This window comes from Petaurus breviceps, unplaced genomic scaffold, assembly GCF_028583685.1.
Source record: "Petaurus breviceps papuanus isolate PSGF00001 unplaced genomic scaffold, PetGlider_PUasm1.0 140, whole genome shotgun sequence".
Classification (NCBI taxonomy): Eukaryota; Metazoa; Chordata; class Mammalia; order Diprotodontia; family Petauridae; genus Petaurus; species Petaurus breviceps.
In genome coordinates, this window is record NW_027185698.1 from 46,816,527 (window position 1) to 46,843,872 (window position 27,346).

Consider the following 27,346-nt stretch of genomic DNA (forward strand, 5'->3'; position numbering starts at 1 on the left):
TCATAAGAAACTTATTAAAGTTGAACTGTTTACATTCCTACACAGAAAGACAATATTTATAACTCCTAAGATTTTTCTCAATATGAGGATAGTTGAAGCGAATATGTATATGTGTGTGTGTATACATAGAGGGCACAGTGAGTTGAATATGAAGGGATGATATCTAAAAAATAAAATTAAGAGGTGAGAGAGGAATATATTGGGAGGAGATAGGGAGAAATAGAATAGGGTAAATTATCTCACATGAAAGAGGCAAGAGAAAGCTATTACAATGGAAGGGAAGAGCAGGGAGGCGAAAGGGAATGAGTCAACCTTACTCTCATTGGACTTGGCTTAAGGAGGGAATAACATACACACTCAATTGGGTATCTTACCCTACAGGAAAGTGGGTGGGGGGGGGAAGGGGATAAGAGGAGAGGATGATAGAAGGGAGGGCAGATTGGGGGAAAGGGTAGTCAGAAGCAAATACTTTTGAAAAGGGACAGGGTCAAAGGAGAAAATAGAATAAATGGGAGGTGGGATAGGATAGAGGGAAATATAGTCTTTCACAGTATGACTACTTTGGAAATGTTTTGCATAACTGCACATGTATAACATATATTGAGTTGCTTGTCTTCCCAGTGGGGGTAGGCGAACAGGGAAGAAGGGAGAGAATTTGAAACTCAAAAATTTAAAAACAAATGTTAAAAAATTGTTTTTACATGTAACCAAGAAATAAAATATATAGGCAATGGGGTATAGAAATCCATCTTGCCCTACAAGAAAGTAAGGGGTAAGGGGGAGGATGGGAGGGACAAAGAGAGAGCAGACTAGGGGAAGGGGTATTCAGTATGCTTGCCATCTTGGGGTGGCGGTTAGGGGAGAGCTGGGGAGAAAAATTGCAGCTCAAAGTCCTGTGGAAATGAATGTTGAAAACTAGAAATAAACAAATAAATTCTGAAAGGGGGGAGGGGAAGGAAAGATATAAGAAGATGCCTCCATGGTCCCTTTGCAGGGATTGGAATCCACGGATATGGAACATTGCATATAATGTTAGATTTTTTCAATATATTTCTAAATTTTGCAGAACTTTTTTCTCTTCTTTTTCCTTTTATTTTTGTTGTAAGGAATGACTCTCAGGAGAGAGAAGGAAGAGGTATATTGAGGGAAGTCTAGGTGATATAAAAAGAAAAGTTATCAATAAAATTATTTTTAATAAAAGAATGATCATTAGAAAATAATGTTTATGTTAATATACTAGGGCTACTTGGTTTTCTGGAATTTAAAAAGTTAATCTTCACCTCATAAATAAATCTTTAAGTACATTACAAAATATTCTGACTTTTATTATCTAGGATCCAAAATGTCTGAGAGTTGATTAATTTGGGAAGTCATATAAGTGAATGTGATGATGGTCAGGATTACTGAAAGTTCTACAGTTTTCATTACAATAAATCTAACTCAATATTTGTTGCAGAAATAAGCATTTCAGCTATAGAATATTACTGAAATTATAGAAGAGTGCCAGGCTTGCTTTCCTAGGTGACTGCTTGAGCTCTCTCTTCAAATGTTCAGGAATGCCTCATGCTCATGTCACTTTCTCCCAGTGCTTAGATTCTCTTGAGAGATAGGCCTCATCTTCATTCAGACCAAAGGCCTTTAATAGATTTATTTTTAATTGGTATTTTTCCCCAGTCTCCTCCATTCCTACATAATAAGGAAGAAGGTTCTGGTTGCTGGGATAAGTCAATGTCCTCAGTCTGTAGTTCAGGTTTAGCAGAGTAGCAGAGGCAGTCTGGAAGTTTCTGTTTAGAAAGGCCTTGGGCCAAAGGCCTTTGCCTGCAAGTAAAAATGAAAAGAGCAAACATGACCACATTTGGAATTTTTCCTTAGATATGGGAGAAGGAACAAAAAAACCTATTAATCATTGCTTCCATCTGTTCATAGTACCAATATCAGTTAAGCATTCCCCTTGTCATAATATTATGCACCATACCCCTTTTTCTCCCTCCCATTGTACCAATAATTGCACTTTTAGATCAGTGTTTACCCAAAATAACCACACACAGCTTGATCAGATCAATATATTTTGTGTGCTTCCCCAGTTAAATTATAGTTTAATCAGATTTTTTTTATTTGAATGAACTATGTGATGCTAGTTTTCTTTTGCCCTTTTAGGTCATTTTAACAGTTCAATTTTTCGACATATAGGGGAAAGACGCTGTCTCTTTCTGTGTCTGGTATAGCACATCCTGCATTGTTCCCTGTCAGTGTGTAGCCAACCATGTTAACATGCTATTTTGTAATCCTGATATACATACAGATGCTGCAGTTTTGCATTACCCCTTTTTGATTCTCATTTCGAAACAGTGCTCTCTTAGCTAATTTAGCTATACCTTTAAGATTTATTTAATTAGAACTGCAAAGTATGAAATTTCCATAGAAGAATTGGACACCCTTAAGTAAATGCATTATGAAACGCTCATGTGTGGTGAACCTGAGGGAAGTCAAGGCATTACTGATATTTAATCATTATTTTCTTAGCTTGCCCAACCGAGTAAAAACATACATACATATATATACACACATATATATACACACACACATTAAATCAAATCAAAGGAGCTGGCAGCAATCATTCAGTTGACATACACTAACTCAGGAGACAGAATCAATGTATAGGGATCTCCTTTCCTCTGAGAAAGAAAAGCACCTCTTCCCCTTTAATCTGCACAATACTATCTATCCCTTTCTCACCAGAAACAGAAACACCCCTAAAATGGTGTATAAGTTGCTCTTTCTTAGATAAATAACTTTAAAAATATCAAACACTTTAATAAAAATTAACACGCTAGGAGAAAGCAGCTCTGGTTCCGGTCCTTGCAGCCTCTCCTACAGCCCACCGCCTTCCCGGAGCAGGAGTCTGCAGCGGGCCTGCTGCCGGACGTGGGTGTACATTTCATAGTGGGCCGGCTGCCTCTCTCCTTGCCTCCCTCAGAAACCCTTCGGACACTGGCCCCCGAGGCCTGCTATTTGAAAGCCGCACGTTGCCGAAGGAGGTAGGGGAAGGGCCTGGCCGCTTTCTCTCACTGGCCAGTCTGGCCTCAGCAGATTGTTTAACAGGTTTTAAGTCAACGCCCGTCTAAATGCCAAGGTCTTTCAATTCTCCGAAATTTTTAAAACATAAAGTTTTCAAAGGGTCAAAAAGAAACTCTACACCCAAACTTTCGTCCTAGGCTTGCGTTTTAGCGAAAGGAAAAACGGCTTGGGGAATGTGGAGGGGATAAGAATTATTTATCACTTGATGATTTGGAGAGACCCAAGGGCCCGGCTCTTGGGCCCCAGAAAGTGATTAGGCCTTCAAGTGCCCGGCCATTATGGGAGTGAATTGTATTCTGGCTCGGGCTCCTCTACATACACTTTAGTGTGTACTGCATTATACGAGTCAGCTGACCCAGCCTGGCTGGAGAGCTCGGAGAACTCAATATTTCGGTTTCTGTCCTCGACCTCGTCCTCGTCCTCTCCCCTGAGCTTTCTTTGCGACAGTCGGGAGGGGTTGCGGGGTTACCTGTGTTTTCACAAGAACCTCGCAGGCCTAACAGTTTCAGCCTGAAACTGCAGGAGGTGCAGCCGGCCTTATATATGTTTACCGCAGTTTTGGAGGATTGCATTTTGGATTGAAATGTAATGTTTCATCCCAGTTGGGAGTTTTGTGGTTGTTTTGTTTTGCTTTTTTTAGGGGGAGAGATGTGTTCAGAACGTTTTAATGAAGGGAGGATTCCAAATGTGAACAGAGCAGCACAGGTACTGACTGCACTTGGGGAAAAGATGCCTTCAGTGATTCAATCTAAAGTTAAGGGTGTGTCTAAGTATTCAAGTCACCAGTTTTCTGCTGCCTCTACCCCCCTAGGCAGAGAAGGGGCCCCGGATTTGGATTCAGAAAAATCTCATTTTGAATCCTGGCCTGCTATTCACCACTCATGACCATGGGAGTCACTTAATTTTCAGGCTCTTAGTTTCCTTCTCTGCAATAAACAAACAAATAAGAGGCCAGGTAATGTTAGGTCTCTTCCCCTAGTCCCTGTTCTTCAGACTGTTGACTCCTGTGGTGATAGCCACCAGAATTTTAATTTCTCTTTCCAACTTACTCACAATGCCTGTATCATAGACTTAGATCTGAAAGGACTATCAGGGGGTATCTAGGCCACTCTTCCCCCCTCCCCACACACACACACCTGCCATTTACAGATGAGGAAACTGAGGCCCTTGGGAGACTTGTCTGACTTGTCTAAGGTCACACAGGTAGTAAGCATCAGAGGCTGTATTTGAAGCCAGGGCTTTTTCCACAGCACTATGCTCCCTGCAGAGCCCATTCTGCAGCACCCATCCCTCCTGTTTCTCTTGACTGACCATTGCAGTGTCCAGAGGTTCCTGAAACAGATTAAAAAGAAAAATTCTCAATATCTGAACTTCTGCCTACCTCTGGAACCAGACCTGTAGCCTGGGTCCAGTGGCATTATCTGTACTAGTTGCCGTCAGATAGCCATTGCACCATTTGGTAACCTAGCTTTTCTCCTAACCCCACTACAGATCTATTTCTACCTTGTATTTTCCTGTAGTAATCTTGATGCAATGCATTGGCTCTGGGCTCACACTTGGAGTGAGAGACTTGGAGTTTTTGACTTTCAGAGGTGATTTGTTGTCTTCCACACTTAAGGTAAATAGCTTGGCTCATTTTGGGGAAAGTCACTTTTGTTGTTAGGTGTTTGGTGGTAGCAGGGTGGGGAGCCATTTCGTTTGTTTCTGATTTCGGGAGTGAAGGATTTTTCGAACCACCTTTTGTCACAAAGTAACAACATTAAGAACTCCCCACATTCATCGGTTCCCCCCCCCCTCCCATCTGTCAACTTCCTTATGGATTTTCTGTGAAGATGTATTTTTAATGCTAATTTCAATTGGAGGAGGTGGGTGAAGGCACTAGACTACAATATTGTATCCAAGACTTCACAAGCAAACTATATACCATGTTTTCTTAGGAACAGAAATGCTTTTTATACTTACTCTCTCTGGGTTTGATTTCATTAATAGTTACATTGTCTGTATAAGATTCAATTCCATTGATTCTTGAACAAGTGCCTGCAGTATGGTCTGGGTGCTGGCTACATCAGCAAGCTCTTCCATACTCTTTTCCCAGCTACTAAATTTGCTTTTCTTGTCATTGACCTATTTTTAAAGGAGACCATCCGATCCGGAGGTCGCGGGCGCTTTTGAGCGGGCCCACCCGCCTTTGGGTCTCGCTTGTCTTATCCCTTCTCCCTCCGTGCCCGTTTTTCTGGGCTTTCTTGCCTGGAAACAAGAGATTAATTTTGCCCGCGCCAAGCCCCGCCCGCTCGCCTCTCCCACAGAGGAGACAGCCGCACTCGGGCCGAGGGTGAGGGAGGGAGGGAGGCCGTGTGTGGGGAGTGTGTGCATGTGGGGGGGCGAGGGCGCGCGCCTCGGGGAGAAGCGGAGCGGCCGCCGCCATCTGCGGACCAGCGGGAGCCTCACTCCCCCAACTTCTCCCTCCGCGCCCCTGGACCTGCCTTTCAATGGGAAGTTCGCACTTGCTCAACAAGGGCTTGCCTCTCGGTAAGGACTCCGGCCTCGGGCGGGGGGCGGGCTCCCTGCGGGAACGGAGCGGAGGGAGCCGGGGAGACGCCCGGCCCAGCCTCGGCCTCGTCCCCGGCCCCGAGCCCGGGCCCGCGGGAAGAAATCCTGCGGAGGTCGCCGAGGCTGCGGCGGTCGGGGCCGGGTCGGAGCCGGGCCGGAGCCGAGGACGCAGACAAGAAGCCCCCCCCCTCCCCGCTCGCTCTCCCCTTCCTTCTTTCCTCCTCCCTTTTCCCTGCCTGCGCCTCTTGCTGCTGCCGTAGCTGCCCGCTGGCTTTGTGTGTGTGTGTGTGTGTGTGTGTGTGTGTGTGTGTATGTGTATGTGTGTGCGCAAAGCGTAGGGGGTGGGGGCGCGAAGAGACCCTTCTTCCGGGACTTAGGGCCGGGAGGGGGGCGTGCTCCGCCGCCGGGGGCCTCTTCCAAGTAGAGCCCTGGGGTTGACCCGGATGGTGACTGTGGAATCCTGCAGGCCCCAGGCCCGGGAGGGGACCTGGCCGCCGCGGGTCGGCGCCTCGGGCTGCTAGCTCTCTCCGTGTGAAACAGGAAGTCCCGCCGAGCTCGGGGACTGGGCTGGGGCCTAGACACCCCTCCCAGCCCCCAGCCCCTCCCCCTCCTGCTGCTCCGGGAGTGGGGGTGGGGGGCGGGGGCTGTCACCGCCGGTGCGGGGCCAGGGTGTCACTGGGCAGAGACCCGGGACTGCGAGCGAGACACAAAGAGGGAGAGCTGGGGAGAGAGCAGAAAAAACAACTTTATTTTGCCGCCCAGATTTGATTCAGTCTATTGTGTTTCTTTGTTTTGAAAATAGTTTGGGGAAGCAGATGGTCGGTTTTGCCTTTTTGATAATGAGTCAGAGTATCTTAGGAAACCGTCTTCTGGGTGAATACTTTTGTAAAAATTTCACCTGTTGTAACCTTAAATGTCATGCTGGTTTGGAATCTATTCGTACGTTTCAGTAACCATTGCCTTTAAAAAGACAATTAAAATGCTCCCTTTTAGAGGATGGCCGAGCAGCCAACAGAGAAAGGAATCATCCTTTTAGCTTCACTTAAAAGAATGATGCCGATAGAACTCTTGTGACTGACTCTTTTCCTGCTATATTATTTTTTAACTGCGAATTAGGACAAACAGCCGAATTTGTGAGATACGTTTGATGCCCAGGCCCCTTGCAGCCTGAAAATCTATGGTTCTGTAATAATGCATCACAAAAATGGTGTTTGCTAAGTAACTCTGACTCTAAGTACTAGATGTGCACATAGCAACTGCAGTCATTTTGCAGATGGTTAACATCCAGGGATTTTTAACATCATTGCTACAGTATGTTCCAATGGGAAAGGGCCAAGTCATCCAACTCTGATTTAAATCCTTACTGCAGAAGACAGAAGCACAACTAGGTCAATTTTCCCCCCTATGTTTTGGCTGCCTTTTGGAAAACAAATTCATAAATATGAATTTTAATATTAGTGTAAAAACAATTTCCCTGATGTTTTGCCTACTGTTCTAAATGTAATTTAGTGCTTTTAGATTAAACCTTTTAGTCGCACATAGTAAAATTACTTGCCAGCTTTCTTACATTAAAAAAAGTTTCTGGGAGTCATTAGCTTTAAGATGTTTTACTTTAATCAGCACTTTGTAATGTATTATATATATAATCTGCTTTTGTTATTATGTTAATATAATAACCACCAATTTTCATTTAACTCTTCCAACTTATAAAATTATCCTGCAACCTTTTAAAGAGACTTTGAAGTTGTTGATTTTTTTCCCCATGTTTTTTCCTGGCATTTACAAGAACTTTTTGAAGAGGGGCAGGGAGGGGGCTGGGAGGAAGGGGAAGTTGCTTTTCTAAAGAAACCATTCTTTGGTAAATCTTGTCTTCACTCTTTAATTTAAAAACTAAAACCAGAATGTAACACAATTTAGTCTTTTTCATCACATGTTGGTAGATGTACATGAAATAAATATTGTTTACAGTGTTCAATGTATTCCTTTTAAAACATGTTCACACATTAGACATCTTTTTTAAAAAAATTGTTTTTGTAGCACTCAATAGTTTATAAAGAGTTTTAAATACATTATCTTATTCTACCGATACTATTCTCTAATTCTTAGATAGAATTGAACTCTAATCCCAGGCATTATGGTTTTTTTAATTGCCCTGATATTTAAAAGTTGTATAATAACTGACTCCAGGCAAAGGCCAATAACTTCCTCCCACTTCTATTTATTTGTGTGTGTAATTAGTAGAAGTGGAATGGCAGTAGGCTTTGAACAGTGACTGATTTCAGGTGACTTATGTGGGTCCTCAAATCTGAGAATAGAATACATCTAGGACACTAAACTATTTATATTTATTTCTCTGCCTATGTTTGAGTCTGTTTCTCCATCTTTAAAGTGGAGAGTTGGACTAGGTTTTATCTAAGGACCCTTCCAGCTCCAAAATTTCATGATCTTTCAAACATTTGTTGGTGCAGCTTTTTATCTCCCTGTTTCCTTTAGTGATGCAAGTAATCTCAAGCCTGCTCTTTTAATGTTTTTGTAAGTTTTAAAATTCATGGCATAGTAGGGTCAGCAGTCATGACTCTCAGTTCAAAAACTTCTCCTGTCCAATAGATCAGCATTTGCCCTCACACCATACATAATATGCTACCAGACAGCTCCTATACTTAGGCTGCATTCTTCACTGTAATTTCACTGCCTTCATTCCCAGAAGAAAATCTAAGCATTATACAAATAGACTTGGGCCCTGTAGGAAGGGAATATTTGACTGAAATGGCTTAAAATTTAAGAGCTGCATCATCATGGGAACTAAATTAGGATTTCTGAGGGAGTGATCAATATGATAAGACATACACCTTATCCCATAACATCTTCTTGATCAATTATTTTTACCCAGCTATTTATAATACTGCTTTTGCAAAAGAATTGCAACTTATCTTTCCTGGTCTGGTGCAAAGTGAATTGTTTTAGTTTGTGTTTAGGGAGGCAGGCAGGGAAGCACATAGCAGAACTCTTGGGGCAGTGACCCAAGATCTATGGGGATCTTAGGATCATAAATTTAGAGGCTGAAGAGACCTTAGAAGTCCTCGAACCGAACTCCCTTACTGTACTGATAAGAAAGGTGAGGCTCGAGGCTGTTACTTGCCTGAGGTTATGAGATCATAGCTCTAGAGTTGGAAGAGACCTCAGAAGCCATCTAGTATGCTTCTCCCTCATTTTACAGATGAGAAAACTGAGGTACAATGTCACCTTGGTAATGATCCGTCAAATTCAGATTTTAACCCTGGTCCTGTGAATTCAGTGCTCTTCCTCCTGTCACATGCTACCACTTTCCTTCTGCAGCTTTTGGGCTGCAGGTGTCAGGATTTTTAGCAGCAAGCAAGCAATAAAAGAATCATGGCAGACCTGATATCTTGCCCCCTTTATTGAAAGGAATTGACAAAACTGAAATCATCCCATAGCCATTTCCTACAACCGCCACTGTGTACAAAACCCCACATTTTTGCCAAGTCTTATTCTAAGGCTTTACCCTCATAGTATACATTTGTTTCCTGACTAGACTGAGAGAAATTGTTCTTTTGAAAGTATCAGAGAAGCTACCTGAGCAATGCTGCCTCAGTTAAATGCTAGAACTTTCCTTGGCTGGGGCCTGAGTACTTGACCTGACTTCCAGGAAGGGGGATGCCAAAAAGAAAGAAAATTGACCCGACTCTAACATACGACTTATTTTATTTGGTTATCATTAGTAATACTTATCATAAACACTTATTTCTTAGCACCTATTGTTGTTTGGTCCTTAAAAACATACTGTAACTCTGGAACCAAGCTCTTGCAAAAGGGAAAAAATTAAAAGTTAGAATTTTCATCTATTGTTTGAGAACTCTAAGGTTGTACATAAAACTGCTAAGTATGTATGGCTTCATCCTAGAACTAGACTTATCAGAAATCTAAGATAATGTAATAGTCTTTCTCGTTCTTGTGCCTGGAACTTCAGGGGGGCCTGCCTCTCTCTTTCTCCCTTCCTCCCTCTGTGTGTAAGCCTGAGTGTGTGTCTGTCTCTCTCTCCCTCCTTCCTCCCTTCCCACCCCTTCCTTCCCTTCCTTGTAACTCTTAAGATAAGGTTTGAGGCCAACTCCCCAAGAAGAATGGCTTTATCTGGAACACCTTTCTTGGAAGTGGGAGGGTATCCCAGGGACAATTTATTGGAAATGGAGGAGTTAAAAATAGTGAATGAGTGAATAAATGAACAAGAAAGCATTTAGGGGGAAAATAGGCCTACCATTTAACAGACCTGTTTGCAAAACACTGCCCTAAAATACAAAAATAGAAAAGTACACAGGCATACTACTCAGAGTGCTTCATGAGCGTGGCAATAGAACTGGACCTTGAAGGAAGGGAAGAATTTGAGCAGTCAGAAGAGTAGATAGTGTTTTCTAGACATAGAAGAGAGCCTGCACAAAGCACAGAGAAAGGGGGCAGGATGAAACCCACACAAATAAGCCAGTTTATTCTAATGAAGAGTACCCAAAAGGGTATAATCTGAAAAAGGCTAGAGCAGTGTTTTAGAGCCAGTTTGGGGAGGGCCTTGAAAGACTAGAATAATGTGATGTATTTTATCTAATAGGCATAGGAGTTGTTCTGCATTATATAATTTGGGGTAAATAGTCCTAAAGGAGATATCTACTTTTTTGCGAAGGAGTACATATATACAGAACAAAGTGGCTTTTTTGATCCTGTAAGTTTACATTTTTAATAATTTGGTCTCCGGTGTCTAAAAATACAAGCTGTAGTACCGATCTATTTTCTTTCACTTTCAAAGTATCCCATAACCACACTTTCCCAGGATGAAATTGAACTTTTTTTTTCAGTCCATTTACAGAATAAGTGCTTTGCTAGCTGAGGAAAAGAAAGAAACTTTAAGCTGAGCTGTGGTCCCATCTTCCACCCCTCTCCTAACCTCTTTAGACCCAGCTTCTCTGGACTGAACCATACTGATTATCCCATACTACTTTTTTTTAATGACCAAAATCTTAAGATTCTGCTTAATTCTGTGTTTAAAAATCTTTGTTAATACTATTTAAAAGTTACTATCAAGCTTATGGCTAAACTGGCTCATTTGAGATGTAACTTGGATGAATTGGAACTTTTACAAACAACTCATAATTCAGAGTTAACAGTTAAATCATCAGTATCCAGTAACTTTCAAATTTTACATCATCGTTGACAACGTAGCACCTGTCTTTGTGATTCTTTGGATGGGCTATGCCTAGCATAGCATCCTAGGCTGTTTTGAGAACTCATGGAGATAGAGTGTGTGTGTGTGTGTGTGTGTGTGTATATATATATATATATATATACATATATATATATATATATATACAGAGAGAGAATATATACATATATAAACATAAAATGGCTTTGTCAACTCTAAAAGTACTACACTATATATATGATAACATAATTCATTACCAAAAGTCACTTTTGTACTCTTTGTTAGAGATAAGAGTGATTGAAACTTTTTTTCGTTCAAGATTACAGTTATCATTAAGCTCACAAAAATGTGTGTTTTTTCCAGAAGGTTACCTCTGTTGATGTCACAGAGTTTTTACATTGTTACCACAGTGGTTTGTTCAGTTGTTTGGAAGGGAAAGTACCTCATTGTTTTTAGGAGCTTATGAAATAGACAAGCACATAGGTGTGTTAGTATATAGCATAAGGACTTCCATGGGAGGGAAAGCTTTATGTGAACCAGAGGAATGAACACTGAAGGAGCTTTGCCCCTTATGGGATATACAGCCAAAGTCTTTGCAGTGTTAGGCTGTACTACCAAGTGGTGCTCAAGATAATTCAAAGTTGACTGACGGATCCTCAAGGTCTTGCCTTTTTCACCTTTGGAAAATAAGTGCCAAATTGATTATCTGTTTTCTACTAGAGGTATTCACCATTGGTAGGTTTGTGGACTGCTTCAGCAGTTGCCTTCCTTGGTGACTCACCAGCTCTCTATAGTGGGTCTCAAGGGCCAACTTTCTCTTTGTAAAACTGGCAGAGTTGAGGGAGTAACTGACCAGTGGTGCTTTTTAAATCTTTCCTTAACTTGTCCTGTAATTGCTCCAGAAGTACTTATAGATCTCCATTTGTTTGGACATACTTTAAAAATATATCTTTTAAGTCTATTTGGACTAAAACCACAGGCATTAAAATTGTGCATTCTAAGTAAGAAGTTCTTATATGTCCAGAAACTTAAATCCCACAGGCATTTGTCTTCCATCTGCCAGGGAAGAATTCGTGGTGGTGTGCTACATCCACTTTGCTATGTGGCTCTGACACATGTCCACTGGGTCTCAGGTCTCCACTCAGAGGCCCTTGCTCAAGGATCAGGCTCAAGGGCCTTAGACTTCAAGGCCAACCACTTCTGGTGGTTTTTGCCTTTGCTGTTTCCCCCCACCCTTTAGGCTTCTTGGTTCAGATGTTTGCTATACTTTTCAGGAAAAGATAAGTTGGATAAAAAATTATTTTATGAGCTAAGACAATTTTTTATTTGCATATGGTATCAAATTTTTATTTTTTAAAATTCAACCATGTACATTTTTTAAAAGAAAATAGTACTTTTAAAAATTCTTTTTTACTCAGTATAATTCTCTATTAAGATTTTAGTGTTGTGAATACAGAAAATGACAAATTAATTATAGCCAGAGATTTTTCTGTGGGAGTTGAATTTTGTTTACTTAATTTCCTGGGTACTGGGTACAATTTCTGATTATTACTGTGCAACAGATTGATTTGTAATGTTGTGATACATGTCATTATTTCAGTCAAAGCAAGAGTTTTCCATTCCCCAAAAGATTAGTTCTGTGGAGGTGCTAGGCCTTTGCTCCCAGATGTGGGTGCCCCTTGGCCCCTGTCTGCCTATCTACTAAAGTGAGTTGTTTCAGACCTTATGCCTCAAAAAGACAGGGTATGTTTAGTCAAGAGATGAAAAAAAAAGACTTACTTCAACTATTGTTATTAGAAGGATTAGATTTCTCTTTGACTTCAGAAGGCAAAACCAGAAGCAGTGGGATAGATACAGATTTTGACCCAATATAAGAAAAAACTGCCCTAATAATTAGAGCTTTTCAAAAGTGGAATGGGCAGCTAGGTGGCACAGTAGATAGAGCTTGAATTGTAGAGTCAGGGAAAATTGAGTTCACATCCAGCCTCAGGCATATCCTGGCTATGAGACTTAACCTCTGTATTTCAGTTTCCTCTTACACCTACCTCCCAGGGTTGTTGTGAAGCTCAAATGACATATTTCTAAAACACTTAGCACAGAGCCTGGAACATAGTAAGTACTTAATAAATGTTTCTTTGCTTCTTTCCTTCTTTCTTGCCTTTTTTCTTTTCTTCCTTCAGAGGCTGGATGTCCACTTGTCAGAATATTTAGAGGGGGATCCTGCTTCAAATTGACCTAGATGCCCTCTGACGGTCCTTCCAAGTCATTCTGTGAAAAAACATCCAAGGACAGTTGCAACTTTTATTGGAGTCAAGCCCTCTCCTTTTCCCTAATGAATCAGTTAAAAACTTATTAAGTGCATACTATGTGTCAGATGCTGTGCTAGTGTTAGGGACATAAAAGTAAAAATGAATAGTCCCTACCCTCCAACAGCTTAGGATAAAAATGTGTACAAATAAATATAAAATCAACACAAAGTAGTTTTGAAAGGAAGAGAGCTGGCAGCTAGGGAAGCAGGGGAGGATCAGAAAAGACTTCATGACAAAGTAGCGCTTGAGTTGAGTCTTGAAGTAAGGGATTCTAAGAGGTGGGGGTGAGAAGTAAATACCTTCCAAATGGGGGGCGGGGGGGAGAGAATAGGCAGTACAAATGCATGGAGACAGGAGCTGGAACATCATGTATGAGGAATAGCAAGAAGGATAGTTTGGCTGGATTTTAGTGGGGAAAATGACATGGGAAATTAGACTTGGGGTTAGGGGATGAAGGGCTTTCACATTCAAAAAGAGAAGTTTACATTTGATCTTAGAGGCAACAAGGAACTACTGGAGTTTATTGAGTAGGAGAGTACCATGATCTGGTGCCTAAGGAAGAGTCCTTTGATAACTTGGTGGGGGGGGGAGTAGTGGTGGAAGGGATCTGTGGCAGGAAGATCAATATTGTAGTATTCCTGGTGAGAGGCTGAACCAAGGTAGTGGAGGTGTGAATAGTCAGTCACCTGTGCTAAAACCCTAGATATACAAAGAAAGGCAAAAAATGATCCCTCTTCTCAAGGAGTTCACAGTCTAATGGAGTAAACAACATGAAAATAACAGTGTACACACAATGTGTGTGTATTAAATTGAAGGTAATCTCAGAGGGGAGTTACTAGCTTTACAGGACCCTGGAATTGTATAATGTGGGGTTGTATAAGCTTCTTGTAAAAGGTGGCTTTTTAGTTTGCACTTGAGGGAATCCAAGGAGGGCAGATGATGGGGATGAGGTGGGAGAGCATTTGAGCACTGGGGACAGCAGGTGAAAATGCCCAAAGTCTGGAGGGTAGGCTGTCTTGGTTGAGAAACATTGAGGTGGCCAGTGTCACTAGATCACAGCATTTGGAGCCAAGTAAAGTATAAGACCAGAAAGGGAGGAATAGACCCCAGTTATGAAGGACTATAAAATGCCAGACAAAGAATTTTATATTTGGTTCTGAGGCAATAGGGAGCCATTCACATTTATTGAGGGTGGGGATGTGGCCTGATCAGACCTGTGTGTATTTTTAGAAAGATCCTTCTGACAACTAAGTGGAGAATGCTCAGGAAAAGAGAGAGATTTGGTGAGAGGTGATGAGAACCTCATCAGAGTAGTGAGGAAGAGATCAGTTATGTTGTAGAGGTAGAAAAAACAAGATTTGATGAGTGGACGTGGGGTGAAGGAGGAAAGAGGTTAAAAAAGGTTGTGAACCTGGTAGACTAAAAGAACAGTAGGACCCTTGATAGAAATATGGAAGTTTGGAAGAGGTGTGTGTCAGTGGCAGAAATAATGAGTTCTGTTTCCGATGTGTTGTTTGAGATGTTTATGGGACATTCAGTTTTAAATTTCCAGTGGAATTGGAGCTGAGCTCAGAAGAGAGCCTAGATTTGGGATATCTAGATGTGGAAGTCATCTGCATAGAGATAATACATAGTGACTCATGAGTCACTGTGGGTTGATATTACAAAGTGAGAGAGTAGAGAGAAAAGAGAAGGCTTTCAGATATACCTACCAAACAAATTATGAACCTGCAAAATTTAGACTGAGGAGGAACAAATCAGAAAGGTAAGAGGAGAACCAGGAGAGAGAAGTGTCATGAAAACACAGAGGAGAGAATGTGTCTGAGAATAGGGATTGACATTGTCATGTGTTAGAGGTCAAGAAGGATGAACACCACTTGGGACTGAGAAGTTTCTAGTTGGATGATGAGATGAGAAGCCAAATTAAATAGGCTTAAAGAAGTCAGTCAAAAAGTATTTGTTAAGTGCTTCCTTTGAGCCAGATACTGCTAAGTGCTGGGGATACAAAGGAAAGCAAAAAGCAGCACTTGCCTGCAAGGAATTTGAAGAGAGGAAATAGAGGCAACTTTTTTTTTTAAGTTTAGCTGAGGAAGGAAGCAGATCTAAGACAACAGGCATTTCACATCTTTGAGAACACAAATTCCATTCAAAAGTTAAATTTTGTCTACTGCATATGCAACTGAAACCCAGACCAGTCACTATGTTAGACACATCCTAGAAATGCAGTTTCCACCTTTGTCCAGTTTCTGTGCCTAGCCTTTGTTTTAAAGCTGCTTTTGACTTTTTCACTTTGCATGGAGAAATTCTGGTATGCTACAAAGTAAGAAATTCATGTGAGAGGAAATTGAGAAACTAGAAATTTGAATAGATGAACAATTTGTAGCCTCTGACAAACCCTTCCAAGTATCTTAAGATTTTGGACAACTATGCTATGTGAGACTGGGGATTCATCCTTTGTGCCCAGTGTATAGTGTTATCAGAGTGTACATTCTTGAAAAGCATGGGTGTCCTCCAAGATATCCATCTAAAAGATTAGGCATAGACCCCTAAACATTTCTAAGAGGTTTTTTTTTTCCCATTCCCAATAATGGATTTAAGTTAAACCTTTACTTTAAATAAGGGGCAGATTACCACTTGCTGGGGAAAGCCAACCCTAATCTCACTCCTAACTCCAACCCCACATCATTACCTGCCTGTTGGCTATTTCAAACCTTGTGTCCTGGAGGCAGCGTAAACTTAGCATGTCTACAAATAGAACTCATTATTTTCCTCCTAAACACATCCCACCTCTAGACCTTCCTGTTTCTATTCGAGGTACCTCTACACAGGTATATCCAGTTACCTAGACTTGAAACCTTGATTTCGTTTTTAGTTTTCCCTCTCTCTCAACATCCCCATCCAGTTGGTTGTAAGGTCTTATCAGCCATATTTTCACAACCTGTCTTGCCTACATACCCTTCTTTTTTCCCAGAGCCAACACCCTGGTCAGACCCTCATCACTTCTTGCCTGGACTGTTACTGTAATCTAGTTGGGTTCCCCACTGGTCTAAAAAAAAGAAATTAAAAGGCTCCAGGCTTGGCAGACTATCTTCCCTCATTCAGTAGCTCCTCCCCTGACTCATTTTTTTTGTTTTGCTTTTTGGAGGGCATTTGGGGTTGTGACTTGCCCAAAGTCACATGGCTATTAAGTGTGTCAAGTGTCTGAGGCCGGATTTGAACTCAGGTCCTCCTGACTCCAGGGCCGGTGCTCTATTCACTGTGCCACCTAGCCACCCCTTTTTTAATTTCTTAATACATTGCCTGGAATATAGGAAGTGCTTCATTAATCCTTGTTGATGAACTGATACACTCTCTGTTCCAGTCAGACTGCCCTATTACCGTGTTTCCCTGATAATAAGACCTATCCCGAAAATAAGCTCTCCCCTTACTGTGTAAGATTCCTCTAAAATAAGCCCTATTGAGATTGCTACTGTAGTGAAGGTGATCCCCTGCGCTACACGCTACATTACGGTACCCTCTGTATGCACCACCCCCCCGCCGGGTGAAACGCATGCCGCGCTCCTGCATCCAATCAGAACTGCAGCAGTGAGCGCGTCATCCTGTTCTTCCCCAGTGATTTGCTTATTGAATAAAGGTACATTTTTTTGTTCACATTTACCTGTTTATTAAAATTGCTGTCAATGTTCATTAAAATAAGCCCTCCCCTGAAAATAAGACCTCTGGTGTTTTTCTGTCCAAAAAAAATTTAATAAGACAGTGTCTTATTATCGGGGAAACACAGTAGTTGTTGCACATGAACAGCATTCTATTCTCCATCTCTCTGCACCTTCCAAGGGGCTCCCCTTGTCTGGAATTTTTTCTCAGTTCCTACTGGTTGAATATTCACCTCCTTTCAAAACATAGTTCGTAAGTCCCTTCCTCCATGAGGCCTTTCCTGACCCCTTTTCCCCCTAATTAGTAGCACTGCTTTCTCCATCTTGAAATTACTTTGTATTGCTTTATCTTTACTAGTATAGTGTTATATCCTTCTAGGAAACTGTGAGCTCCTTGAGGACTTGGACTGTTGGTCTTTGTGTTTGTAACTCTAACCCTGTCCAGGCCTTAATGTTATAGTCACTTAGTATTTGTTGAGTTGAGTGGAGTTTAGGGTGTATATGATTCTTCTTCAGTTATCTGATTGAAATAGATGGACTATTGATGAGTCATTGCTTCCTTCCAGAGCCCAGACAAACTTACATCACACTCCAGGAATGGGTGTACTAGAGGTTTGAACAAAGTGAGGGAATGTTCTCTGCCTTTTATTGTGCTCATTTGAAATCTGTGCCTAGTGCAGAGTATTACATGGAGGTAGTAGGTCCTTCTTGTTTGCTGAATGAAACAACTGAGTTCATTCTTCTCTCTTAGACACAGATAGATATTTCTGAATAGAATGTTATATGTCAGTTTTAGTTTTTCATTCAGTAGCATCTAGAAGGGCTGTTTGGTATAGCGAAATAAAGTATTGGATCTGGAGTCACAAGAGACCTGGGTTTGATTCCCAGCTCTGACACTTAACCATATGACCTGTGACAAGGTCATTTAAAGTTTCCTGAGCCTCATCATCCTCATCTAAAAAGTGGGGGCAATAATCAGCCTATTTCAGGGTTGTTGGAGAGATTAAAATGAGTTAATATCTATTTCTATTCCTTTCATTTTCTTCCATGCAGAGATGAATATATTAATACTGTTGTGGATAAGAAAAAACTTTCAGTTTAGTAGTTAACTTCCGAAATGTAAGGATGAATGAATATAGATCAATGAAGCATATGCAAAGTGCATCTACAAAAGAGATTAGTGAAAGCTTTTTGAAATAATATAAACAATGTTTTGAACTGCAGTTATGAGAAATAACTCTGTCTTTGTGAGTAACAGTGCTTTTGAGTTGTAATTAGCATCTTGGCTACATCTTTTTGTCTTCCATGGGCCCATTTTGATACTTCCAGTGAAATTTACTTTTCCTTAATCTCTGCTAAACTTTTTCAGCTCCTCAAATCTGAGTCACCTATATGTATTCCTGGTCACATTGACCAGATATTCTTCCAGCTGAGCAAGGCTCCTTTACTGGCCCAGTGCTGGAGTATTTAGGGCCACAAATAACATCAACCATCCAATGAATATGGACTAATCTCAGCTATTATCTTCTCAATATTTGCAACAGACCATATGATTTCATGTCTGTGATCCATCTCTTTAGTGCTTATGCTGACAGGAGACTTAGGAAAGGAAAGAGGAGAGTATGAATCCTAAAGAAAGAACAGAACAGAATTCTGTATTTAGAGCTGCCTAAGTAGCTTCTTGGGAATGATGAGTATAGGGCAGCTTCAGTGATGCAAAGATCTTTGATTTTGTGATTGAGAATACTGTCCGTGCAGATCATAGCCCTTTCACAACTTAATAGTTGCTTTTGAGGGTTACTGTGTCAAAAAAAAATTCTTTTCCTCCAACAACCAACCTGATCCTTGGGTAACAAACATGGTCACTAAACCAATTAGTATTTCTTAAATAACTCCTATGTGATAGGCATTAGGGGAGAAAAGACAAAAATCAAACAGTCCCTGGTCTCAAAGAGTTTTACATTCTTTCAAAAAAGATAACATGTATAGTATTGTAAATATATAAAAATAAATAGGTGATATTGGAGGAGAGGGCACTGATAGCTGGGGGGAATCAGAAAAGTACATGATGAATTTTGAAGGAAATGAGGCAAAGAGAGCATTTCAGTTTTGTGGAATAGCCTGGAGAGGGGTATAGCATGCCATATCTAATGTGCATCAAGCAGCTCTCTTACCACCGACCGACCTGCGTAATGTTGGAATGTGAGCCATCTATGTGAGGATAGAAAGGGAAGGTGGACAGTGACTGTGGAAGGCTTTAAAAACCTGCCCTCTGGAGCACTTCCCAGCCAGAGCCAGGATAGGGAAGCTTCTGGCAGTCAGCTCTGCAGTCTCCACTCGAGAACCGCCCTGGATCCACATCACCATAGTACCTCCTGGGCATCTTGAGCCTTACTGTTTGTGTGTCCATCACACTCTTTCTAGCTCCCTTTTATGTACTGTCTCCTGGGGCTGTCTAGACGCTGGCATGAAGTAACCACTTCATAAATGTTTTCTCTGTCTTTTGATCCAAAGCTGGGGCTTTTAACCTGGGGTTTATTATTTTGATAACACTCTTAGTTATTTTATGCATTTAAAAAGATTATTCTGAGCAAGTCTTCTTCCCCAAACTTGGGCCACAAAACTAAGTTAAGAACCCTTGATCTAAAGACAGTAAGGAACCATTGGACTTTTGAGTTAAGGGAGTGATGTCATCTGACTTTAGGAAAACTACTTTGATGTCTGATGGGGTTCTAGGAGAGGTACCTTGAGGCAGGAAGACCAATTTTGGAAGCTGCTGCTGTACTCCAGGACAGAAGTGCTGAAGCCCTGAGATTTGGTGGTTGCCAGTGTGAATAGAGAGAAGGGAACAAGTGTAATGATATTTTGAAGGGAGGAACTGGGCCAGTACTCAATCTGTCCTAGATCCTTTACATCCGTACTACCCTTGGCATTGCTTTTAAGAACCCAAGGTCACTGCTAGACCATGATAAGGCATGAGTCTTCCCCAAGAGAGCTGCCTAACTGACTTCAGGCTTTTGAACAAATAGTAAGTATATAACATTGTGACATTCAGCAGAGCTGCTGCTGTTTCTTGTGTTTTGTAGGGTAGCAATTAAGTGTAGCAGTAGTCTCACATGTGATTCTCATGTTTTCAATTCAATTAAGCAAATCCTTATAAAGCAATTAATATGTGCCAGGCTGAGTGCTGTTAATACAAAACAGAAAAATAACACAACCACAAACCTCCACAAACTTATCCTCCAAAAGGGAAGATACACGTTGCACAGAAATGACTATGATAGAGAAATCGACATAAAATGTTCTAGAAAAATGTGAGGAGGAAGAGATCTTTTTTTTCAACTAGAGAGGATCAAGGAAAGCTTTATGGAGAAGGTGGCAGCTGAGGTGAGCCTTACAGATCCAGAAAGGTTTCAGGAGTCAGAGATGTGGAGAGAGTGTTTCAGGCCTTCACTGGGCAGTAGCAGACAATCTATTTAGACTGGAACAATGTGCTTGAAGTTGGTCAGTCAGTGAATATTTAATAAAGTGCTTCCTATGTGTCAGGTACTGTGCTGGGGATGCCAAGAAAGAGGGGTGAGAGAAATAGTCTCTGCCCTCAAGGAGTGAACATTTATTTTTTATTTTTTGCTTTTTGGAGGGCAGTTGGGGTTAAGTGACTTGCTCAAGATAACATGGCTAGTTTTTTTGTGTTAAGTGTCTGAGGCTGGATTTGAACTCAGGTCTTCCTGACTCCAGGGCTGGTGCTCTATTCACTGCACCACCTAGCTGCCCCAGGAGTGAACATTTTAATGGGAGAGACAACTAAGTATAAGATTTACAGAGAGTAGATAGTTAATCTCAGAGGACCCTGTTGAATAAGACTGGAGGAATAGGTTGGGGATGGATCATAGAGGAATTTAAATATCAGGGGAAAGAGTTTATATTTTTATTCTGTTGGCAACAGGGAACCACTGATTTGTTTGGCTACTGGTTATAATTATTTATGATTCAAGAATAGTGTGTGTTTGGGGGGGGAATGAATAGTATGTGACATTAAAATTTTTTTTATTTATGCATGTGACTATTCATACATGCAGATTTTAGCTTCTCTGTATCTTGGCCATTCTAGCTCATGTTTTAAACAAAGCCCTGTATAGATGAGAATTACTCAGAGTAAATTACATTTATATAAAACTTTACAAAATATTTTCCTCCCCACAACCTTGTAAATGGTAGAAGTATTTTGCAGATAAGGAAATTGAGAAAAAGCAAAGAATTTGCATGCTGGTCAGTATCAGAGCTGAGATCCAAAGTCAGGTCTCCTTTCTCCAGCCCTGTCATCTCTTCACCATCCTTTCCTTTCGGAATCTCAGGGGTACGATTTTGTCACTTTAAATTGTCCATCTGTCCTGTCATTCTCATTAAATGACTGAACTACCTCCTTTTCCCAATCATCTTTATCTTATGGTTTCATTTATAATGACAGGTCAATGTAGATATGCTTCATTTCCTCTAGTTAGTAAATCAACCTACTGGGCTTTAGAATGTCTTCCGATTAATTAATATCAATAGACTGTTTCGAAACTATGATTTTTAACACCTCCTTTTCTAACCATTCTACCACTATAACTGTGAACATGGAAGGAGGGTTGGGTGTGACTAAGGGCTGCTTTATATTTTTGCTTCATGTATTATAGTAGACAAAAAATTTACCTGGTGACCAGCTTCTAGTAAGGGGACTATGTAAGTTTAGTTGAGGTGGCTCTTAGGAGACATAGTACATAACTAGACATTCTGCTGCTCAGAGGCTTCCTCGCCTAGTAGGACGCACCAGAGTTTCTCTTTCACTCCCATGGCCTTTAAGAACTTAAGGCCCTCTCTGTGCCAAGATGAAGATCAGGAGAGGATTTTGATGTATATAATGTCACATGTAGGTTTTTTTTATTCTCAGGGTAACTTATCTAAACATTGTACTACTATTTGAAAGTATGTATTCTAAATAATTCTGCAGGCTTAAAATATAAAGTTGTAATGTTTGTAGCAAAGGTTTGAATAATTTCCAGATAACTAATTTACCTTTTCCTTGACTTGAATTGTGGACTTTTAGTAGTTGGTTTTCCAAAATGTGTTTATTTTCAAAGGGAAGCAAAACCACTGCTTCCTGACAACTTTTTTTTTTTTTTTTTTTTTGGTGGGGAGGAGAGGTGGGACAGGTAGGGATAGGTGTCTTCAATAGTAGACTGAGAGCAGGCCTCTGATTCAGGAAGATATGGCTGGGTTCAAGTCTCAGACCCAGTGATTCTGGTCTAGTTGATTAACGTCCAAGTACAAGGATTGCTCTGTAAGATTATGTGTCCACTATGTGACAGGCACTTTAAGCCGGTGTTTATTGAATTGAATTGTGCTGTTCTTCCTGTTTTTCCTCTAACTTCCAACCATGTACCTGGTGACTGGTATACAAAACTTTTGTTACAAATAATCAGCTTTTTATTCTAATTGAGTATTTGTGATCAGGACAAAATTAGTTGCTTGATGTAGTTGGCTGAAAACCAAACTGCAGTGAAATATACAGAGGAATGTAAAGCCTTTTAGTAAAGATGAACCCATCTTTTCATAATATAGCCCTGAAGAGTTTGATATAAATTGAATTTTTAAAAATTGGATCATACTCTCTAATTGATTTTCATCTGGCAAGTGTTCCTAAATTTTACCATTGTTTCCAAGTTTCCCAAGCCAGTGATTTCTCCTGGCTCCCCTTCTCCCTGGCCTCCTCCCTCCTCTCCCCTTCCCCCCCACCCCCCAGTTCTTTGGGACAAATGAAAGATCATTAAGCATCTTTAAGCAAAGTATCAAGGAGGATGCCACTCAAAGGATATCTTCTATGGACTTAAAAAAAATTTTTGTAAAAATATTTCAGCCTCAGTTTGTTTTTGTTTGGTTGTTTGTTTTTTTAAGTTTTTTGTTTTGTTTCGTTTTTGCTTTTTGGAGGGAGGAATGCAGGACAGTTGGAGTTAAGTGACTTGCCCAAGCGCACAGCTAGTAAATGTTAAGTGTCTGAGGCCGGATTTGAACTCAGGTCCTCCTGACTCCAGGGCCAGTGCTCTATTCACTGCACCACCTAGCTGCCCCTAAAGTTGTTTTGTTGCACATTAGATTTTTCAAAACTGGAGCAAACCTGCAGTTTAGATTTCTCTTGTGCACACAGAGGCATAGTACCTTGCTAGAAGGGGCGGGAAGAGATGGTTTCAATTCATAGTAGTAATGTATAAGATTTAAAGTGGTGAAATGTAAATCACATAATTATGCCTTCCTTACAGACAGTTTACAAAATTTAATTGGCCCTCCAATAGCCATTTTGCCTGTTACCAATTTCCAAGCAGGCCTCTTTTTGATAACCATATTTGGTATGTGAAGACTCTAGAATTTTTCAGGATTTTTCATAGGAAAACAAGGGGACTTGAGTATTCAACAAGGGAGTATAGAAAAGAGTAGTTATTTTCCCAATAAATGTAAAAGTGATGATCATTTTTTGGAGCATTGATTTGCTTCCTTGAGCAGGGTGGATCTTACGTCCTTGACCTTGCCTCTCTTCTGAACATGACAGATTGAATTTTGTTTCTAATATCATGCAACCAGAAAAGTCTAGCAGAGTAAGTAGTACATGCCACCACTGAGATTAGAACATTACATTCATAAAATCTTATAAAGGAAGAGAAATTGTAGATTCTCCTTCTAAAAAACTACACAGATCTCCTTCTTAGTGTCTTATTTCTGCTGTGATCTGAAGAGATTAGAGTCCTTTAATAATCATTTCCTTAGATCCTTCCTGTTAAGTTATGTGAATTGGTATTTTTAAAGCAGCTTGTAAAGGTCCCTCTTCTGGAGGATCAACAGACTTAGCTTTAGTACATAAAGTAAGAATTACTCCCACTTACCCAAAACAGTTATGTTTTGTTAAGGTTGTTACCAGTAGGAGAGAATATGGTATAAAATATTACATGGGTGGGTAGTCCAGCTTGGGGTTCAGTTAGTCAAGTGTGATTATTGAAAAATTTAATTCCATTTTACTCACTCAGAATACTTAGTGCATAGTATAACTGAGATTTCATTTTGCATCAAAATTTATTTTGAGTGCAATTCAAATAGCCAATGAAATATTTAAACTATTTTGATGTAATCTGTATCCAATGTAACCATTTTTTTCCTTTTTTTTTTTTTTTTGGAGGGCTATTGGGTTAAGTGACTAGCCCACATGGCTAGTAAGTGTGTCAAGTGTCTGAGGCTGGATTTGAACTCAGATTCTCCTGACTCCAGGACTGGTGCTCTATTCACTGCACCACCTAACAGCCCCTAATGTAACTATATTTTCAGAACAATTTAACCTTACCCCTTCAGTTCAGAGGATCATAGATTTTTGAGCTGGAAGGGAATTTACGGAGTCATCTAGTCCAACCCCTTAATTTTACAAATTAGGAAAGTGTGACCCAGTAAGGGACTTGCCCAAGATCATACACTCAATAGCAGAGGAAGGAGTCAAATGAAGGTCTTCTGATGTCAGATCTAGTGCTCTTTCCACTGTGCCATGCTGCCTTCCATATTGAATTCATTTTGGTATTTGTTAAGGGCCTAGTGTGTGTGATCCATTGTCCTGGGCCCTTGTGATACAACCTACTTGCTATTTCTATATTTGATATTACATCTCACATCTCTAAGCCTTTGTATAGTTTATTCCCTCATGCCTAGAATTCATTTTTTTTCCCTCACTTTTGCTTCTTAGAACCCCTAACTTCCTTCAAGGCTCAACTTAGATATATGTACTATACCTCTTCTGATCTTCTAGTTGTTAGTACCTCCCCTCCCATATTACTTTGATTTACTCTGTATATATAATTTTTTGTTCTGTGTATCCTCTTATTTCCCTCCAGATTGTAAGTTTCTTGAGGACAGTAGACTGATAAGTTTTTTTTTTTGTTTTTGTATATAAAATATTGCCCAACACAGATACACTAGCTGCTTAATAAAAAGTTTGACAAATACATGAATTAAAGGGTCTATACCAGGGATAGTTAACTTGGGATCCATGGAGAGTTTTCGGAGGGTCAAGGAAGTTGGATAGGAAGAAAAAAATACAGTTTTAGCTTCACTAACCCCTAATTAAAATTCAACATTTCTTTAAATATTAGTTTTTAAAAAAATATTTTGTGCCAAGGGTATGCAAGACACACAAAAAAATGTTACAAACTACATGTTACAAAGTCCATTCCAAGTCTTGGAGATAGCTGGACCAAAAACTAAACAGTCCTTGGCCCAATCAGCATCAGTACTACATAGCAAGTAGTAGAAACCTCGTAGGGAAATAGCATCTTAAATGTGTGAAAAGAACTTTAGAACTTGAACCATACTACTTTTCTGAAAGGAAGATAAAATGCTGAAAATTTTCTGTCCCTGTAAGATAGGTTTTGTCCCATAAAAGACCTTTCAGTCAAAGGTGTGAGTGTTCTCTGTAGAAACCTTCCAGAGCAAGCCCTGAGTCTTATATAAAAGAAATCAAGTTACTGTGAACAGCTTCGACAGCCTTGAAGGTGAAGGAGCTGGAGGAGAAGGTCTCAGAGGGGTTGAAATGAATATCGTGAACATGGATTTAAAGAGGCTACATTCTAGCACTTTATCATGGTAACTAGGGTCAGGAGTGGTATTAATATTACTAAGTCATTTATATAGTCTGTGGAGTGGATGATCTGAGAGAAGTTCCCATTTTCCAGATAGCAAAATTTGAAAGCTCCCAGAAATGAAGTAGCTTGTCTTCAGTCATCTGGGATTGGAATTTGGTTTTCTGACTTCAAAACCAGTTTTCTTTCGGGTCCTGCTCCCTCTTTATGAGTTGACAATGTCTATCAGCTCTAGCTGTACTGTCTCCCCTCTTTTCCTCCCCTACTTGGATTCCCCATGTTAATCTGGTGACTGGTTCCTGTTAGCAATGTTTTTTCACCTCAGGAGTTGTCAGCAGTGTCAGGGAGAGCAAAGCGTCTGAAAGGCAGAAATAAAGAGGGCAGGGTGTGCCAAGATGGGAGCTGGTGCAGATAAATGCAAGGAAGCAGAGGATGGTGCATCAAGTTCTGGCAATGTTGGCCTGGATTATAAAGTTCATGAAAGGAAGATGTATGAAATGAGGCTAAAAAGATGGATATCAGTTAGACAGGAGAGGGCTTTTCTGCTTCACAGTAAGGAATTTTGTATGTTATCCTGTGGACATTTTGGCATTTCTCAAGATTTGTGAGTAAAGGAATGCTATAGTCAGATCTGTACTTAAGAAAAGTCATTTTAGCAGCTGTTTGGAAGCATTAGATAGAAGGGAAGCTGAACACAGGGAAACCAACTAGGTGGCTAGTTTAGTTATCCAGGAGGCTAATGGCAAGGGCATGATGAGGTAGAGTCATCATAGACTTGAGAAGTGATAGGATATAAGGGTTAAGGGAGAGAAAACAGGCAATGATAACTAAAATTGTGAACTTAGGTGACTGAAGGGATAGTGAGATCCAGGAGTTTCTTTTGGGACATGGCAACTTTGAGATGCACATAACTAAATAAATGCTATTTCAGATCTTTACTGGCTTTACTTTTTTAACTTTTAGACTCCCTCTTTCCTTCCTCTCATGCATATATCCACCAGAAGTTAGGATGAAGTAGCTAAATTAATATTTCATTTGATATGTCTACAGGCCAGGTTCAGTTATGAGCTGAGGTGGTAAAGGCCATTGCCTCTACCTATTGGACACTTTCTGAGAAGCACCAGATGTGTTTATTCTCATTAATTCTTCCGGTTTGTGGTTTATTGCATCATATTGGAACAGATTCTTACACTCCAAGAGCTTTTGAGAGATGGAAACTGGCTTAGTCAGTTTAGTTTGCCCAAGGTAAACGTGACGTGTCCGGACCAGACTCTTGTGCAATTGTCTCTGCTAAATGGAGTGTCTTTGTATATGAAAATGTTTTCTCTAGAAAAAGAGTTCAGAGCTTCCTTGACTACTAGAGGCTAGAGAAGGAACCCTGGTTTCTTCTCTTGCTACACTTGACTTAAGCAAGAACTCCTTTATTGAAGAATGTCAGCCCTTGAGGGTACAGAGAATAGCTTCAGAACAAAGCAATGTGGAAGAAAAGAACGGAGAGAATGTAGTCCCTTTTAGAGTTGGTATTCCAAGTCCTTCTGAACTTAAACTACACACACATACACACACACACACACCACACCACACCACACACTCTTCCAGTCTTCCTTCACCTTACATCTTGTCCATGTCCTCTTCAATCCAGTGGCATTGCCCTCATTGCTGTTCCTCAAACACACTCCCTTCTCTGGGCTCTGGGCCTTTTCACTCTCTGTTCCTCATGCGTGGAAAGGCTCTTCCTCCTCAACTCTGCCTCCTGGCTTCCTTCAAATCCCAAATAACATTCCACCTTCTACAGGAAACCTTTTCCTGTCCCTCTTAATTCCAGAGCCTTTCCTCTGTGGATTACTTCCTATTCATCCTGTATTACAGCTTGTTTGTACATATTTGAGTGTTCTCTCC

At 40.6% G+C, this 27,346-nt stretch overlaps 1 protein-coding gene and 1 long non-coding RNA gene across 14 annotated transcripts in view; one reads left to right on the top strand and one right to left on the bottom strand.

Moving 5' to 3' along the window:
- Positions 1–27,346, top strand: part of CTBP1 (C-terminal binding protein 1) — a 473,381-nt gene that overhangs the window by 360,250 nt on the left and 85,785 nt on the right. For 2 of the 13 annotated variants that reach the window (XM_069071572.1, XM_069071544.1), the window contains exon 1: positions 5,452–5,607. The exons of 10 other annotated variants lie outside the window; for them this stretch is intronic. Coding sequence is in view for 1 of the 3 variants with exons in the window: in XM_069071540.1 (XP_068927641.1) it covers positions 5,568–5,607 (40 nt within the window). In the remaining 2 variants the exon portion in view is untranslated. Of the gene's footprint in view, positions 1–5,419; positions 5,608–27,346 lie in introns of those variants that run through there. One more of the 13 variants, XM_069071540.1, reaches the window with a different exon arrangement.
- LOC138148779 (uncharacterized) lies at positions 945–5,270 on the bottom strand. Its single transcript, XR_011165175.1, has 3 exons — positions 5,041–5,270; positions 4,215–4,410; positions 945–1,818 (listed from the first exon to the last, which is right to left on the bottom strand). It is a non-coding gene; the product is annotated as an uncharacterized lncRNA (long non-coding RNA).